The sequence below is a fragment of the Podarcis raffonei genome, chromosome 1 (assembly GCF_027172205.1).
Source record: "Podarcis raffonei isolate rPodRaf1 chromosome 1, rPodRaf1.pri, whole genome shotgun sequence".
Taxonomy (NCBI): Eukaryota; Metazoa; Chordata; class Lepidosauria; order Squamata; family Lacertidae; genus Podarcis; species Podarcis raffonei.
In genome coordinates this window covers 65,223,532-65,242,468 of record NC_070602.1, presented here as the reverse complement: position 1 = coordinate 65,242,468, position 18,937 = coordinate 65,223,532, and the positions used below count along the sequence as shown (strand labels likewise).

Genomic DNA, 18,937 nt, shown 5'->3' with positions numbered 1-18,937 from the left:
AGGTTAAGAGATGGGTCCCCAAATGCATGTTTGGGTTGGAAGTGGGTCGTGGGTCTGAAAAGCTTGAAGACACCTGGGCTAGATGCTTCTGAGAAGATTAGAAGGAAGGCATGAGGAAAAGCATCCTCAGTTTGTCCCCACCATCTGGTACTTAGAGGTGTATCATCTTTGAATATAGAGTTTCCATCTAGTTAGGATTGGAATAGCCTGACGGAATTATCCACCTTGAATTTGTCCATTCCTTTTTAAAGCCATGCAAATTAGTGTTAGTCAACACGTATTGCAGCAATTACAGCTCCTAATTTTAATATTTGTTGACCTGGATCCAGAGTTTCTTTAAGTGAAACTTTGATCATAGAATATTCCCACTAAAGGGGGGGAGCAGGCAACTTTTACTTATGTCTGTAAAGCCCTACAGCCCTTTGAAAAGCTACCCTAGAGGGTTGGAAGACCCTCTGGAACCATGTGAGAGGCGACACTGGAGGCTCTAGGGGAAGGAGAAATTGGAAAATCACTTCCCTCCTTCTCCCTGCCCCCCCAACAGAAGCCTCCACTAAATCACAGTTCTGCCTGTGAATGGAAGGAGCTCTTTCATTTGCAAATCCAAATCCATTGTGTGCAGTCATGTTTTTTCTCCTATTCTGAACCTGGTGACCCCAAAATCCTCATACTGTGACAGGAAGAACAGCCTCTCTTCTGTTCCACCCCATTTTATAATGTTGGGACTGGCGGAAAGTGGAAAACAAAATAGTTCTGGCAACTGGGAATTAGACAAGACTTCTCATGTGAATGGCTTGAGAGCCAACAGTTAATGTCCCCTATTATAAGAACAATTTATAGACTATGATGTATGGCATTATGAATTAAGAAGCTCAAAGCTTTTTATATGAATTATTGATTGCATTATCTGACACTGGATATGTGATGCAATAGGAGAGGCAGTTCAGAATACCTTCAGGTAAATTTGACTATATTAGTTTTGAAGTTTCTCTCTTGAACCCTACCCCTTAAAATCAATCTATATGTAACATCACAAATGATATTGTGCACACCTATATATGGAAATACAATGAGAGAATTTCAACTAGATTTTTTTCAAAGGAATCTACAAACTCATGAATATATGAATAACCAATTTATAAGTTATGCTTCTCAATATAGTCATGAGACTTCTAGAAAACTTATCTATGAGTTGAAAACAAGCACACATAAGTCACAAATTTTGTAGCACAAAACACAAATGAATGCATGAATAAACCAGATCCACACTGATCCAACGCACCAGCAAATATAGTTAAACAAAACTAAAACTTACTGGGTAACACTTAGACTTTGGCCCACTTTCACATTCAAATGAACCATACTATTTGTGTGTGTGTGTTCTCCTACACAACTATAGTGTATGTGTATGCATGTTTGTATGTCCCAATGTAAATACCACAACTATGCAAGTAGGGCAAATCACACAAGTCCCACTTATCCATGCCATTGTGGTCATGTCACATATACTGCGGCCTTTCAAGGTATTGCCAGAGCCAGTATTTGAGTTAAATTAACTTTTCTCAATGGCTTTGTTTAAAGCCTCTTTCTTGTTTAAGAAAAAAACATTATAACTATGAAGGAGCAGCTCCTACACAACTTTTTGTAGGAGCTCTCAGACTTGAACACAATGGATGGAATCAAAGAAAGCACTAAGGCAAACGTTCTGTCGGTGCAAACATTTCTACTTGGGAAATGGGAAGTTATAGCGCTCTCCTCCCACCCTCCACCCACCCACCAAATCTGTTTCCAACTCTCTGGAACAGACTCGGTGACGACATGGGCCTACACAGGCAGAGAAGGGGGGAAATCCCATTGTGAAATGCTTGCACTGACAGGACTCATTAACAGAATATCGCCCAAAATGTAGGTGTAGATACAATTTCTTGCTGTATGCTTAACCACTTGCAACATTCACAGAAAATACCACTGTACGAGTCCTCAGTATTATCTGGTGTGTAAAAGGTATCCTCAGGAAAGCATCTACAGAAGAGTGGCAGCCCCTTAGATAGGTAGGTTCAAAGCCATTTAGAGCTTTAGGTCCAAACCAGAATCTTGTGTTACACTAGAAAAGAAATAGAGTGTCAAATGCAGACTCTGGAAGATTGATGTCATATGTTTGTAGTGGTCTACTCCATCATCAGGAACTGGGATATCAAACTATGTATGCACTGCAGTTGCTATTTAGACTTCGAGGAAGCCCAACATACTGCATGTTAATTGTCTCTACCTGATATCTCAACCAGTCTGAAAGTTTCTCTTTGGTTAATTTTATTAAAATTATAGTTAACAAAGGTCAGTATGAAAGATAGATGAAGTAGTGGGGATGGGTTTGAGTCATGTGTGTGCAGTAGATTTCAACATAAAAATATCTGAACTAATAAAAATATCTCTACATTGCAATATTTACATACATACCTGACTGAGGTTTGAGTGCTGCTGATGGAATGCTGATATCAATTTTCGTTGACGATTGCCCAAGCCAGAAGGATGGTTTGTTTTTATACGGGCAGATCGGCGTTTTACCAGTGGTTGACAGGTGGTAACTAGCAAAATATGAAAAGATCAACATAAGATACATCAGGGTTGCTTCTAATGTTTTCACTTTATTCATCTTAATGGTAAACATTAAAACTGTAAAACATTAGAATATTCAAGGGACAAGATAACAAACCACACACATCCCATATTATTATTGGTTGAGGGGGGAAGTGCACCCCCAAAAACCTCTCTGGAGGGCCAGGCGACCCTCTTAGGCTGTAACCTGTGAGGATTCAGGCAGAGGAAGAAATTGTTGAAAACCACAGGGTGAAATATTGCATGGTGTGTGCCCTATTTTCACTGGGGTGCATGCAGAACCAGGCAGAGATAGCAGTCCATGAAAATTAGACAGAGATATCTGCAAGTGTGTCTCTGCACAGATTTCAGTGACTCACTCCTCTCCATGAAGACCCCACCCCACAATCCATACTATTCAAAGGAGTCCCGTCCCCCCCCCCCCCGAGAGGGTTTTTGAGGATATAGGAGAAGAGACAGGAAATGATCTGTTACCCAGGTGGTCCTCCATTCATGCAATCTACATTGAACAAAACGTGGCCAGCACAGAAAACACATAAGCACCAATTACCTGCATTTGTAATTTGCTCATCTGCATTTAACCTGTTCTCTATCCTCATTGGGGGCACCACCACAGTACAGACAGCTGGTTTGGCTTCCAGGTTAGCTGAGGTTCTTGTTTCTGGGTTTTCATTGGTGTCTTCTGCAAAACTATTTTCTAGGAATGGACTGTCGTGGCCTGAAGACTCTGAACTGGGAGAACCATCCACAGTGTCACTTTCTTGTTCATCATCTGACATACTACAGAAATAAAGTAAAGCACCGTTATGAAGGGTACATCACATTCATTCCTTTTGCAGCAAACATCCAAAGACAAAACAAAATAAAAACAGGAAAAATTAAGTTTAAACAGGAGAGCTGAAGTTCTTGACTCTAAACTTCCAGCTTTCCAAAATCAATCCAAGTTTCATTCTATAAACAAACTACTAGGGAAAGTGTGGACATCTTCAAAAAACCAAGGAGCTTCAGATCTGTACATAAAATGTACCTTTCCCCAAGAAATCAACCAATACTTATGAATGGAGATGCTGCACTCTTATCCCAATTCACTCTGCCCAAGACCACTTTTCACTAGTCACTGGTTTTAAGCAACTTCTAAGTTTTTATGACGAAAGGGCAGACAGAATGTGTATTTAGTTTTGTTTATTGTTTTCTCTTGTTGCTGATGGTTTTGGTTATAGTTAAGGTTTCTTTTGGGGGGGCTGGATGTTTCATACTTCTAGATTTAGTATTGTTTGGTGTTTGGAAAGTACTGTTGATATTTTACTCCATAATTATTGAAGCCACCTTGAGAGTTTTACTCCTAAATTCAGCCTATAAATGTTTTAAAATGAAATAAACTAACAGTAAAATAAATGTCAGCCCTGATCCACCAATTTGACTGCTGGTCAATTTCTGGTGGCACTCACACCAGAAAAGACTTTAATTCTGCCAGCAGACCACACCTAGGGGAAGGGAAGTAAATGCCCCCAACCAAAACACAGGTAGTGTCCATGTATACTCCACCTACTATCATTCAAACAGCAGCAACCCTGTTGCAGACCCCAACGAAGCTGCAACTTCATTGCCATTTATTATCCATTCTAGTGACTGTAACATCACTCTAAAGCTAAATTAACTTCATTTACCCTAAGTGATGTCATGTAGCCAAATCTGAATAGCTGCATATCTTTGTTACTGCTGCTAGGTAGGAAACAGTTATCTTTCAAATAAAAAGTGACACCAATTCTGTAGCTGATTAGGACATTAGGACTACAAACCAAGTTTAAAAATGTAAGCTTGGGGGGACTCTTTAATCTAACAATTGGAGGTGGTGAAGCCCCTTTTGCATGTCAAAAATATTCACTGGAGGACATCTGGCTCAGCCCTAGCAATTCCTTTCATCTTTTTAATTAGGGTTGCATAGTTGTCATGGCAATCGTTGTCAGGGCAGCAAGGTAATTTTATAGAGGATCTTTAAAATGATCACAAATCCATGATTTTCACAACTGCACAGAGCTGCTCATTTGAGTTCGCTCTGCAATACTTAATTATTTAACTCAACAATGGATTTAAATTTATATCCAAGAATTAGTGATGCAACTGAGCTATCACCATTAGATTCTGAGAAAACCACAGAACCAGTTGGGTGTACAATAATAGAAAGGTGCTGCTGACCATTATCTTTAAGATTCATTATTTTCTATCTTCAGAAACAATATGACTGGCATAACCAATCATTACATATCAGGAAGGTTCTATCTCTATGGTTTTCCCCCACTGCCTATAGAAGACCTTCCTTTTTAAACAAGCCTTTTAAGTGACAATCTCTATATATGTATTGGATTTGTAATTGTTTTTACATAGGAATGGTTTTATTTTTGATATTTTTTTACTGTAAAATCACTTAACAGATATTTGATGGGAAATGATTCATCCACATACTCAAATAATACATATATCTATCCAAACAGTTATGTTAACAGAATCATCAAGACTTTACAGAAGGCTAACAGTGACAGGCAATAACCAGCATACTAAGGCTTCTCCTTCAGGAAGCTTTATTACCCTAACCCTTGTTCCAAAAAATCCAGTGCACAGAAGCATTGTCACATAGAGAGAAACGTCTGCTGAGGCAGGTATGATCAAAACATTGTTGTTGTTTAGTCGTTTAGTCGTGTCCGACTGTTCGTGACCCCATGGACCAGAGCACGCCAGGCACTCCTGTCTTCCACTGCCTCCCGCAGTTTGGTCAAACTCATCTGGTAGCTTCGCGAACACCATCCAACCATCTCGTCCTCTGTCGTCCGATCAAAACATTACACTATGCTTAAGAATGCTTCCAGAAATAGGTTTTAGAAATGGGACTCTGAGGTCTTATTGCCACACAGGGACATCAAACCCAGTTATGTACATTTCTTACCTGTTGGGTCTTTTGCAAGGGGATGGACTGGACTGTCCAGAAGAACTAGAGCTCAAAGTGCTGTCAGGACTGCTTAATGAACACACACGGTCAATATTTAGCGTACTCTGGCAAGCTTCACAATCTAGGCTCCCTTTACATCTGAAATGCAAACATACATAAATAAAACATTCATCCTGCACACTTCTCGCTAAACATCGATTGCAACTTCTAGCTGCATTGATTTAGTGCCAACTGTGTGCTAAGCTATACTACCAAGACTGAAAGCTGTGAAACTCAAAGAGGTGTAACAACCTGCCGCCTAGAAGTGGCAGCCGTGTTCCAAGTGATTTAAGCTGATTGAAGTGAATGTACTGATGCTGTATATTTAGGAAGTTCCTCTTACTACCACCAAAACACCAACTATCCAGCACAACCCTGAGGAAAATGGAAGTTAAAATAAGCCCAAAGCTACTACTTACTCTGCAAATGAATGCCTTTGTGCCACATCATCTTCATCCGTGTCACTGCTGATGGTGATCACACTGACTGGTGGGCTTGGGGAATCTGCAATAATGATAGCCTGTCGCTGTTTGTTTGAAACCGATGAATCAGGGTCCTGCCTGACAGGTGGTTTGCAACAGTTGCTTTCCTGACCAACTGAGTTACAATTGTCCTGTGGTTCTACACAGCTTAGCTTCTCACCAGCCTTTCCATTGCTTATCTTTGGAGACACAAATGCTGAATTTTGGATATTGGTATTTTGTAACACATTACTCCTGCGAAGAAGACATTTAGTTAGACATGTCATAAAGATGTTCTTTATCAAACAAATGCAGTAACTTTACTTCACCCTCCCCAAATTGACTCAAACTAGAACATAAGACTTTGAAACAGCAATGAATATAAATCAACACATGAAACATAAAACAATGAACATACAGGTAACACTGTAAATGTTGTTTTCCAGAGCAATCATGGAAAACGTTTCAGGTAACTATTGCATATCACAAGCAGGGTTGTTCAGATGCTGCAATGCAAGGTTCAAAGTTGGATTTACCAATGAAATGTAGTACAATACGCTGAAGATACCATTCTCTTAAAAAGGAAAGAAGGAATGAAGAAATGCTGGCTTGGACACCATAAAATTTTTTGAATCAGATTCAAAATCCACCGAAATCATCAGGAATTGTGTTCACTGACTTCAGGGGACATGAATCAGGGGTTACTTAACATAGTTCACCAGTGTAACTGTCCTTCCCGGTCTTACGTTTCTCCATTACTGAAATGTCCCATACCTTTGTAAATAACTTCTGTAGTGATGGGGCACATTTTCTCCACAGAGCACTTAAAGTGTTTCTTGCTGCCAGCAAAAGAAAGACTATTCTTAATACTATTCTAAGTCATATTATGACTATTATACAATGTCTCTATTTTCAATAGTCCAAATTTTACAATTCCTCATGCACTTGAGTCTAGGAACTGCTAACTGCGTCTACCTGCAATTCTTAAATAACCAAACCAAAGTCTATTTCTGCAGATAAATATAGTCAAAGCCACTTTTGTCACAAGAAGAGAGACGATCAAAGGGCAGCAAATGCTACGTTACATTATTTCCCATTTTGTTACCATCCCTTGGTTTTAACCGGTAGGCTTCTGATCAATTTGAACTGTAACACAGTATTTAATGTTTAAAGAAACAAATGTTCTAAACAAACTAGTTTGAGGTGTAACACCTTGGCGAGCATGCAGCATTCATAAATATACAGCCCCTTTTTAAAGGGATTTTGAAAGAATGATTATTATTTTTTACATCTAAATGATCCACAGGCACTGTATAAAACCAACCTGTTCTGGCACACTTTATTTCTCTTGGTTGGTGTGGGCTGAGGCCAGACTACATGTGCAATGCCCACACTGATTGGTTGAGGAGCAGATAAAGTTATTTGATTGGTTAACAGAGACTGTGTCATCACCGAGTTGTAATGGTTGCCATGGGGAATCATCTTCCTAGGGAGAACGGAGAAAAACACATCCTTATTAAAATACAGCAGAGTTGCATACTTTGTTTTCAAGCACAAAATCAAAATACTGTTTTGACCTACCCCCAGTCTCCAAGTCTCTGTGGGCCAGCCACAGAATCAGAAGCTAGTGTTGTAGGCGGAGCCACAGGCGTCACTTGTTGCCATGCTGGAAGCAGTATCTGCTGTGTTCTGTTAGACCACGTCTGTTGTAAACACATAAAGTATTATGAATATCTACATCCCAATATGTTTAGCATCCATTTTTCAAGTTAGGCCGCTGGTCCATTTAGCCCAAAGTACTGTCAGAACAGACTGGCAGCAGCTCTCAGACGACTCTGATAACAGATCTTATCAGTCCAGCTGCCCAAAGGTCCTTTTACATGGTAATGCAGGGAGTGTAACGGCGAGACAGATTACATGCAAAGCATTTGGCCTGTCACTAATCTACAGTCCCTCTCAACTGATGTGATATTACTTCAAAATCTGTCAAACTAACTAATGTTTATGACTCTGAAAATGTGAAACCTACAGCATCAAACAACATACCTGAGAAAGGACTCCTCTTATCTGGAGTGGCTGTAGGGTTGGGGCCTGTGTGACCAACGGCACTGCATTATCAACTCTTACAGAGTAACCATTGGGCTTCCCATGATTAGCATGAATTCCTAATTCACAAATATGAAAAGGGGAGTTAAGATTGAATCCAAATTAATAAAAGGTTAGCATACAGAATTAATTTCTGAGCCTGATTCAAACTTTGCTCAGGGAAATATTGCTCAGTCCAGTGATCACCCGGGGCCAAATTGCTTCTGACCTGATTCCTAAACCATAATCTAGCAATCAGAAGCATCCCCCAAAACTCCTCACTCTCCTCATACACCATGGCCAAGATGGGACTGAAGCAGCCAGGCTCAAATCTGCTGCAGGCCAACCAGAGAATCGGAAGATAATGCTGTAGTGTAGAGGAACACAGGGGCTACTTGCTTCCATGCTGTTTCTATCAGAGGTGGGCACCAATTAACGTGAGTGCCAGCATGCCACAAATTAACCAAACCTGAAACACTTCACTTGAGACACAGTGTAGCATTCAGCACAAGAAAGGTATCCTAGCCAGAAAATTATAAAATAGGCTGTGTCGCCTATGTGAAATAAGCCCTTCAGTCATCAGATGTATCCTTTTTAGTTCTGGGATTAAGCAGAGAACATATGTTGCAAGCCTTTCGCATCAAGTCCTATTAGACAGAGGAGTCATCGCATGTACTTGGTGTTCAAAGAAATTCCACAAAGTCTGCACTGTTTTAGCCCTACATTCCTAAACGTGATTTTTAAAAATAAAGGTGCATAACATAAATTATGTCAAGGAAGCAAAAGTAAAAGTGAATCTTCAGCAACAAAGGGCAGACAGACTACAGAAGGATCCATATTAGGAAACATGACCCAGACAGCAACTGTCAAGGGCTGACAGGCTAAAAAGAGGCCCACTGTGCTTCTAGATTTTTACCATGTAAAGTAAGATTAACGCTGAATAAGTGTAGGCTATGGATTCCAACAGGTATTCTCAAAAACGATATGACAACTCATGCATGAGGTCCATGTGATTATTTTGGTTCACTGGAAGGAATTGCAGTGGGATTTAGATACAAAAGTGAGAAAATTTGCCTCAAAATGCAATAATATGACTCCACTATCACCTTTCAATTTCAAATACTTGTCCACTAGAGTTCTCATAGTTATTAGATCATCCAAGGAAAATGGAAAACCTGAAGTAAAATCTTGGTTAATTGTAGCAGGTTTTATCAAAAGGCTGAATTGACTATTCTTTGAACTACCAAGTGAGTATCTAATTTTATATCACGTGTCATTTTAATTGCCTCATACCTTGGAGAGTAGGGGGGCATATAATCAGTGTTTGTTGAAAAGCATCATTGCAACCAAACTGAGCCGTTCCTGCCTGCAGTGGTATTCCATGGTGCATAACTGAATGGGCAGATCCTGCTAATGCCTGAAAATAATAGGTATATTATCAGTTAACAAAATGATTGCCACAATTTTCACATGCTTTTTAAAAAAAATCTCAAGTTATAATGTTGCATGAGGATTATGATGTTCATGCTTTTGCATGCAGCAAAAGCAAATCCTAATATATGAAGATCATTTTTATAGCACATGCCAGCACACTGAATATTTCACCACATGGGGGCACTGCAACAAAGGATTTCTTGAACAGAAAACCTTTGGCTTTATTTTGTGCAAATGTCTTCCAAGAGAACTACTAGAAAAGGAACGTAACTCATCTTGAAGAGCTTGTTCTCCATGGTTCTCTACCAGGGCTGGCATTTAGAGCCACAACAGAAGCCTCCTCTCCTGGCCCATGTGGACAAGAGAGCAAGTAAGGGGATAAGTATGATAAATGCTAAGAGTGCCATAGCAAAGTCTCAAGGCACTCCTGGATTCCCAATTATTTATACTCCCATAATACAATTCCAGACTCTGAAGAGCATCAAGCTAACAAATAGCAGCAAAAACAAGAAACACAGATGCCTCAGTTACCAACTTAGCTTCCACATCTTTACCCATGAGGAGATTGGTATTCTGACATAGTTTCAACTTTTGGATCTCCCCACAGGGGGAAATGTGACTGTTCAATTTAGGTTGGTGAATATAAAAATAGGAGTGATGAAGCATTTGCATTTCATCATATCCAAAGCCACTGTGTGCAAAAACAATGAAGAGCTTATTGGCACTTTTTAAAACTTAACCATTTTTATTGTGCAATGAGCTTCTGTAGCTAGTCTACTGCCTAATATGCATGAAATAGACAGTGAATATGTTAATTTATCTTCTGTTTAGGTGTTTAGGATACATGATTTCTACCTCACCTTTTGATTCAGAAGTATGTCATGTGCAACTACATTGTCCAAACCATAAAAACCATTCCCTTAAAACCAGATACATCTTTATTCCCCCTCTTAGAAAGGCCTGCCCCCTTCCAATGCCTTGAGACACGTCCCCCCCTTTTCATTATCTTGCATGATCTAAACCCTGGGATAAGGGTGGAAGGGAATAGGAGACCCAAAGTGAAATCAAAGGTACTTACCTGACTTCGTACTGCACCAATCTTGGCAAAATTAGCTGAGAGATTTGGTGCATTACCTGAAGCAATTGGTCTCAGGTGCACTGTTTTATTGCGATTATTTGTATCATATGAATTTGATCGGTACTTGCAAATGTCCATGATATGAAAACAGGATTTCACTCTGATGGCGAAGAGAAGAAAGAATGAGTTGTGAGGAAAGTAAGTGACAACAACCACAAAAACCCACTATAACAATCACAGGACTGGCCCAGAATATTTTCCTTAGAGACTAAACAGGTTAAAACCTCAGTCTCAATTGGGCTTGGGGGAGGGCCACACAAGTATTTTACTCTCATTGCCCTGGTTATGGTTTAGCCACACTACAGCTTACCAGTACCATGCAAATGTGCTGACTCCCAATGAGAAGCTGATGCCCACTTTGCCCCTCCCCCAGCCTTTTAAATCAGTGCAGCGTGGCAGCTTAGTCAAAGTTTAGCTGCCTGAATCCAGGAGCAGAGTTAAGCTCTCTTCTCCCTAACCATGATCTATAGCCAAGAACAAACACTGGCTGTAGACTGTGGTTAAGAAAGAAAGCTGAAGCTTGATCCCTGGGTCAGAGGACACTCTAAGCCAGGGGGCTGCCAACCCAGTGGTTACAAAGGCATTCACTGTAGCCCCCCAGCAGGGTCCCCAAATTCTGAGCTTTCTTTCACTTTTGTTTTAAAGTAATTCTGCAGTCCTCCTAGAAAGAATGTCATGCAGTAAAAGGTGCAGATACTCTTCTAAGCAATTTCTGTCTGGATGGTTGCTCCTGCCTGTCAAGCGTTTTAAGCCAGTGGGAGAAGTGAGAGCTGTGGTTGATAAGTGAGTTGTCTGTTTTCCTATCTGCATTAGTACACTTTTCCTGCTTCTCTCTAATTTTCTATTCCTCGCCATTTCCATAGGATGTCCCTCCTTTTCCCCTAGCAACTGTTATGCATCTTTCGTGTGTTGGATTCATCTGAGATCAGGCAGTCACTACAGTATTATTCAACTTTCTGTGTACTTTCTGTATGGTTTATTTGGTGAATTTTCCTTTTACTATCTTTTTGGAACAGAAAAGAAAATACAAGAATAAGAATAAAATGCTTGCCAGCAAGTGTTTTGTCTTTTTATTTGTGACTATGAATGTGTGTGTCTGGCTGTGGTAATTCAAAATAATTCCTGGATTCAGTTATTCTTTATTTTCTAGTTCTGATATAAAGCAGCACACCAGCAACAGGCAACATAGCAACCAAGACTAATGCTTGTGTACAGAGGAAAGTCATAGCTACTGAAACCCTGGTTCTGTTGCAATCTGCACTAACCAGGAGAATGTGGCCCAGAATCAAAAGGCACAGGAACTACAGCAAACATAGCAGCATGGGTAGCATGGAACCCTTTCAAAAAGGCTTGCCCATGATTATTTTTACAAGAGTGTTATACAACATACTGGTTGCTATGAGGAAAATCAAGGAGGTGCTTCATGGTAATAAAAGGATGGTTCAGTGTGTCAACTGGAGTGATTCTTGAGTCAGCATCTATCAACAGCATTTTCTTCAACAGGCTGACAAACTCTCTTCTGTCTGCTTTCTCTGCCAACAGGTCACTTCCTTCTAAATCCATCACCATGTTCACCTGGTGTTGAACGAGTAAATGTCAGAGTGAAAACAATCAGGCGTTTATCATTCATCAATAACAACATTTTCATTCAAATATTTATATCCTGCCTTTCAAGATATTATTAAACCCAAGGCAGCTTCGTATAAAAATATAAATGACAGCAAAATCATAATTAAATTCCACGATAAAACAAATAGCAGTAAAGCAATACTATACAAACAATTATCAGTGGCAGCATATGAAGTGTAATTTTTAATTACATTGCAAGCAAAACCTCATTCTATGTGCCCTTCTACTTTGAAAAGTACGAGATGATAGAAAGAAGTGGTACAAGCTTTAAGGGAAGGAGAGATGGAAATGTCAGCAAGCCTCAAAACACACACACACACACACACACACACACACACACGTGTGTGTGTGTTTGTGTGTGTGTGTGTGTGTGTGTGTATATATATATATGTGTGTGTGTGTGTGTGTGTGTGTGTGTATATATATATATATATATATATATGGGAGAGAACATTTAAAGGGTGCTATTAAAGGAACAACTGTGCTGCAGATTACAGGCTAAATATCAACTTAACTAACTAACTACAGTATTTGTAAAATATGGTTAGAACCTAAATGGCTGCATTCACACAAAGGGAAGAATTCAATGTAGCACAAAGGATTTTTTTCTGTCAGCACAAGCCTCTTCTCTCTCCGTCCTATGCAGTTTTCTGGGGGGTTTCCTCAATTCCCCAAGCCAATTTGGGGCACAAAGCTCTGCTGCACTGGTAGACAATATTGCACTGGCTTCCACTAGTGGGATTCATTCATGAATTTGGCCCGGAATGCTAAGCCATGATTTAGTGCTACATGCACAAACAGAAAAGAGCCTGTGTAACGCCTCAGTCTCTCATGGTTCCTCTACATTCCATGTGGCTTGGAGCAGAACTTCACCACAGTTAAATTTCATTTTCTGGTTTGTCACTACATGTAAACCTGGGATAAACTCTGGAAGTTTCAAAACAAGCCAACTTCAAACCATGGATTATGAACAGTTCATTTTTTTAAAATGTAGTAAATTAAAGGAAACTGCCAAATGTCAAGTGTTATTTTTAATTACCTAGCCATGTAGTCACTAGGTTGTAAAGCTATTCATTGAAATTAGTAGGGGGGGGGAATATTTCACATGCAGGTGGGACTGGCATGCAGCAGAAAGGAGACTGGAACTTTTAAAGAGGTGATGCTTTACAAATAAACAAAAACTGTCATAATGGGAAAGCAACTCCATGAATTTCATGGGCACTGGTGAAGCTACCATGGATGAGTATGGATATAAAGACATCAGGTATTTTAAAGTAAAAAAAAAACCCCAAATTAAAATAAAGGGGAAATCTTGAAAGTAGATACAGGGGAGCAATTCCCACAAGTGAAATTAGAGGTAGCTAGTCACAAATGGTAGCTAATACATTAAAAAACACACAAACTGTATACATTAAATGCATCTGAATGTACTCACATGCACTATTTCATCCAAACTGTTGAAAATGTACTTTCGGGCCTCTTTGGATTTCATCCCTGTCTCTCGTTCATGTTCTTCCAGTGTCTTCAGAAATTTAAGAAATGGATGGTTTAATTATTAATATACCGGGGAGGAAATCATTCTGCGGCACAAAGCAATAGCAACCTACAGCAGGCATCACTGTGTTTTCTGTTTATTGCTGTAAAAATATGGCCTTGGAAATGGAAATGTTCTATGTCTAAGAGAGGTGTGCGGGGCAACTCACTTTAATCAGCTATGCCATTTACCTTAGTTCCTATAGAGTTGATCCAAATGTTCTCCTTCAGTATGAAGGAAGAAGCCAAAACATTTTCCAGTCCTCCTTCCCCTTGGCAACCTTACATTCTCCTGACAATCTGCAACCCTTAATACCACTTTGTTTGCAAGATAACCCTTCTGCAGAGTAATAGTGACATGACCATACAGCCAATCCGTTTTTGCTATGTGATGACATCAGAGGACAAGTGAGGGAGGCTGATGAAATAAGGATCCTAAAGCTGCAGTTGTGAAGAGATCCAATCGAGTTCTATTTTTGCCTGAAGCACAACTGGCGGGAAGGCAATGTGCCAACACAGAGGGATGTGCTTCCTAGGCCCCTCCCACAAAACTGCTTCTTCCAATCAGCCACCAATACAGACCAACCATGTGTTCACAAAATATACCCCCTGTTCTGCTTCAGCTGTATTCCTCCTTGAAGGCACATGTATAGCCAAAAACATGGACAGCAGGAACTCCTGTCTGCGCTTTCAAGAATTCTTAGTACCTTTAATCTCCAACTAGAATATGGTGCATCTGTTTCTTTACAGAAAAACCGTGTGGTCTTCGTTCCAACGTTCAACAACTGCTCTGGAGGTGAGCCTTGTGTCTGTGAAATGTAACGAATCTGAAAAGTTCAAAGAAGTGCGAGTTTTACAAACACATTGCTGTACGATTGCGTCTTGAGTGGTGGTTACTTCCAGGGATGGTGCGTACACGCAAAAGAGTTTATACCTGAGCTGCCCCCTTGGGACCACCCTTACCTTCCAAGTAAGCTTTTACACTCTCTGCCTGCTTAAGTAGGCTCTGGAATGCTCTTGTGTGGGCTCTTGCAAGATCTCACAGGCCCATTTGAGTTCTTGCAAGAACATCCCAGAACCCAGTAAGAAATTCTGAGAACTTGAAAGCTCTTTCCACACTGGGAAAATCAAGTGAAAAAGAAGCTTTTAAGCTCTTTGCAATTAATTTGCGGGATTTCAACCAACCAGCTTTCAACCACACAAGGTTGAAATCGCGCACAAGGTGTAATCGTAGTGTATACAGTTATCATTTTGAATGCCCGCACCAGCATTATCCTGCTTAAGCTTCAAGATCTTGACTCAAAGGGAGTTTTTTAAACCATTTTCTTGGTGTTTTTAAATATTGGTGCACAATTATTTCGTCTGTTCAAAATCATATGACAAAATCAATGAACTCTGAACTCCAACTGAGTAAACTGCAGACTTAAACAGATAAAAGTATCTCAGATCATCAAGTTTCTACTACCTGGTCATATTCGAGGGCTCCCGGATACAGTGGCCATCCAAGGAATAGCTCAGCAATCACACAGCCCAGTGACCACATGTCTATGGCTTCACAAAACGGCAAACCCAATATGATTTCTGGTGCTCTGCAAATAAAACAGGGGTGGTTAATGGATATTCTACATAAAAACAATGACCTGAATAATAACTGGAATTTAGAAAACATTATTTAAATAATTGTAAAAGTCAAATAACTTTGTTTTTCTGTAAGGTAAACTGTTCTTATTAAATCCCCCATCTTCCCATGCAGACCATACTAGTTATGTGCCATGGAATCTACAAATTATATGTTATTCTGCTTCATCATACTTTACCAGTTGCGGCTTTCAGTGTCTAGGCTATTTTTACTGCAAACACAAAAAAGTTGACACTTATTCTGTAGTAAATTCACACAGTGCTTTATTTTTCACCTGAATGTGTGTGAGAACTTGCATTGTGCTTTACTTTGCACATAGCAGTATCTATGGAGACATGCTCTTCAAGTGTGTGCTAGCATTAAAGTTTAGTAAAAAATTAACTGAAAACCAAAGTAAAGGGATTCTAAAGCATATTCAACAATGCATCATGGGCACAAGGTTAGGCCATAAATATTTCTTTATTTAAATTTACAGTTCACCCATTCCCAACAATTACTGAATTTATTATTTATACATCAATTAAATTTATTATTTAGCCTTTGTTCCTAACATTTGCACGAATCCAGATGTTTTGTTGACTGTGAAGTGTAGCACTTTTTCTTTATTGGGCAGAAGCTTGATTATAAAATGTGTGTGTCCCATGGTTAGGCTGATGAACTAGGACAGAAAGAAACCACACTTGCTAAATAAACCATGGCTTACATAAGAACAGCTGTGCTGGATCAGACAAAGCTCATCTAATCCAAGACAGACAACTCTTCATTTACGCATTTGGTGAGCTGGAGGGACAGTGTGGTATGCCCAGCTGAGCCGATACAGGTGGCTCCCCATTCTATGCTATTTCGCAGGGAGGTTCCAAACATAACCCTCACATAAATGGGGAGTCATCTGTATCCTGGTGGGCAACAGGATGCCTATGAGAAACCTGCAAGCAGGGCCTGAGTGCTATAGCCTTCTCCATACATGGTATGCCCAACAACTAGTATTCAGAGGCAGATCACCTCTACACAGCCATCATGGCTAGAAGCTATTGATAAGTCTGATTCGCCATGGATTTGTCTAGTTCCCTTTTACATCTTGTGTTAATGAATTTCAGAGTTTAAATATGTGCTGTGTGAAGAAGCACTTCCTATTTTCTGTTCTGAATCTCCTAACAGTCATCTTCATTGGATGCCCCCAGGTTTTAGTATTATGGTAGAGACCTATCGACTTTCTTCATACTATGCATAATTATATATATCTCTGCTATGCCCCTCCTTTAGCAGCCTCATTTCTAAACTAAAAATCCCCAAATGTTGTAACAAAAAAATCTCTTGGTGAGATGCTTCAGTCCCTTCATTATTTTCACTGCCCTTTTCTGAACCTTTCTGAGCTCTCTGAAAACCATTTCTGAGACGCGGCAACCAGAACCATACACAGTACTCAAGTGTAGTTCCATATCACAGATTTATATGATGACATTACGGTATTAACAATATTGTTCTCAATCCCTTTCCTAATGATTCATTGTGTGCACACCAGGTCAGTGTGTTACAGTGGAACCAATTCATTCTGAACATCTATAATGGCTACATACAAAGCCCAGAAAGACTGTGAATTTAATTTTTCCTCATATACCATATTGGCCCGAATATAAGCCACACCTGTAAATAAGTCACACCTTTAAAATTCAAGGGGGAAGAAGAAGAAAAGACAATACCCAAATATAAGTCACTCCTTTAAAATTCCACAGGCACTCACATCCATTCCGTTTTACCGTATGTCTGTTTCAGCAGCAATATTGTAAAAGCCAATTTTTGTAAGGTCGCAAATCTAAGCTGCACTTTAACTTTTCACAGTTGGAATGGGGGGGGGGGAGTGCGGCTTATCTTCAGGCCAATATGGTAATAATGGTTGAGTCCAGAGAGTTTCCTCCCTAATAACTGACTCCATAACATCCACATGGGTTGGAGCAGGGGAGATTCCACATGTGCCATGAAATATTAGGATCCAAACATGTGCATATTTTGTAACACAGAATATTCATCCATTGCCCATCTGATTGTATTTTTCGGTAAATCAATTCAAGACTTTAAAATTGCAGAATATAATCCAACTGAAAAATTAGTATAGGAAGGAAAACTGCCTGATGTGATCAGAAAAGTGAAATTAATGAAAGCTATAAAAAGTGCAGCATTGTTTCCATGAATCAACAACTTCTGAATGTCAACCCTTTGTTGGATAATACAAACAGAAAGAAACAAGTTCAAAGAAACAAGTGAATTCTCATTAATATGTAGCCAAGAACTTATTGCTAATAATGGAATAAGTAAAAACTGCATTTTCAATGTGGTCTGGCTGACATTTCAGTTGGGTGCCATAAAAATAAAAATGATCCTTCAAGCAGCTTAAAGTCAGGAAGACTACCAAAGACAGCTGTTAATTCAGAGAACTTCAAAGTCACATGCCTTCCAGAAAAGTATAATGCACTACAGACTCTATATATTTAAAACCTGTTTCATTTCCTAAAATGGCATGACAATCATGCTGAAGAAGATTCCCATCAAAAGCCAAAAATGGTAGCAGCAAAATCTCTTTATTGTGGTATTTTTACATGTTGAATTTAAATAGCTCAAATATTTCTGAAGTGATGGAATGACTATTTTTAGCAGACACTTCAGCAAGGCACTACTTTAGAAAGGGGGGTGTTTTAGTTCTGAGGACCACATTAGAAGTATCTCATGTCATGATTGCAGAAGCTGTTACAGGTTTTTATACTCAGTCACTCAGGAGAAACTTAAAAGACTGACCAACCAGACAGTAAATGAGATTTCAAATTAATAACGAATTCTGGGCAATCCTTTCCAACATTTTGCTTTTAGTAAATCAAGAAAGCAGAACACCATGCCTAACTGCAACTGAGATACTAATATTTGTAAGACAACTATGCCACATTACAGAGCTAATACAACAACAATTTGCTCTGGAATATGCATACCATGATTTATAAATGTTTTGACACTCACAATACTGTTACAATAATTTGGCCCTGAATGTTCACAATGCATGATGACTTAATCTACTCATCAGATCTATATTAAGGTATAAATATCTATAGTACCTCTTATGTACAATATTTTAATTGTACCAATTACATGATATTTTAATTGTGTACATTGTATGTCTCTTAAGAGACAACTGGTGAAACAAAGTTTAGTCGTTATGACTGAACAAAACTAAGCCTAAAAACTGAATTATGCTGGGTGGAGCCTAAACAAACCTTTGGCACAAGTTTAATTAGAGTTTAATTTTTTCATATGCAAAACCAAACAAAAGTTAAAAGATGCTCATTGAGCACACTATTTTTATTTTTTTCAAAAAAGGGATAAATGAAACAGCAGTGTGCATTCCCATCCATCCCCCCAAATACTGGCTTGTT

At 39.3% G+C, this 18,937-nt stretch overlaps 1 protein-coding gene across 4 annotated transcripts in view; it reads right to left on the bottom strand.

Annotated features, from left to right (window-relative positions):
- Positions 1-18,937, bottom strand: part of HIPK3 (homeodomain interacting protein kinase 3) — a 64,984-nt gene that overhangs the window by 3,573 nt on the left and 42,474 nt on the right. For 3 of the 4 annotated variants that reach the window (XM_053390462.1, XM_053390471.1, XM_053390481.1), the window contains exons 3-16: positions 15,345-15,468; positions 14,587-14,706; positions 13,782-13,868; positions 12,108-12,292; positions 10,658-10,817; positions 9,439-9,562; positions 8,107-8,225; positions 7,642-7,763; positions 7,385-7,546; positions 6,019-6,315; positions 5,558-5,698; positions 3,167-3,396; positions 2,458-2,585; positions 1,967-2,104 (exon numbers count right to left, since the gene is read on the bottom strand). In XM_053390462.1, the coding sequence (XP_053246437.1) occupies positions 1,967-2,104; positions 2,458-2,585; positions 3,167-3,396; positions 5,558-5,698; positions 6,019-6,315; positions 7,385-7,546; positions 7,642-7,763; positions 8,107-8,225; positions 9,439-9,562; positions 10,658-10,817; positions 12,108-12,292; positions 13,782-13,868; positions 14,587-14,706; positions 15,345-15,468 (2,137 nt within the window). The remainder of the gene's footprint in view (positions 1-1,966; positions 2,105-2,457; positions 2,586-3,166; positions 3,397-5,557; positions 5,699-6,018; positions 6,316-7,384; positions 7,547-7,641; positions 7,764-8,106; positions 8,226-9,438; positions 9,563-10,657; positions 10,818-12,107; positions 12,293-13,781; positions 13,869-14,586; positions 14,707-15,344; positions 15,469-18,937) is intronic. The other variant, XM_053390490.1, reaches the window with a different exon arrangement.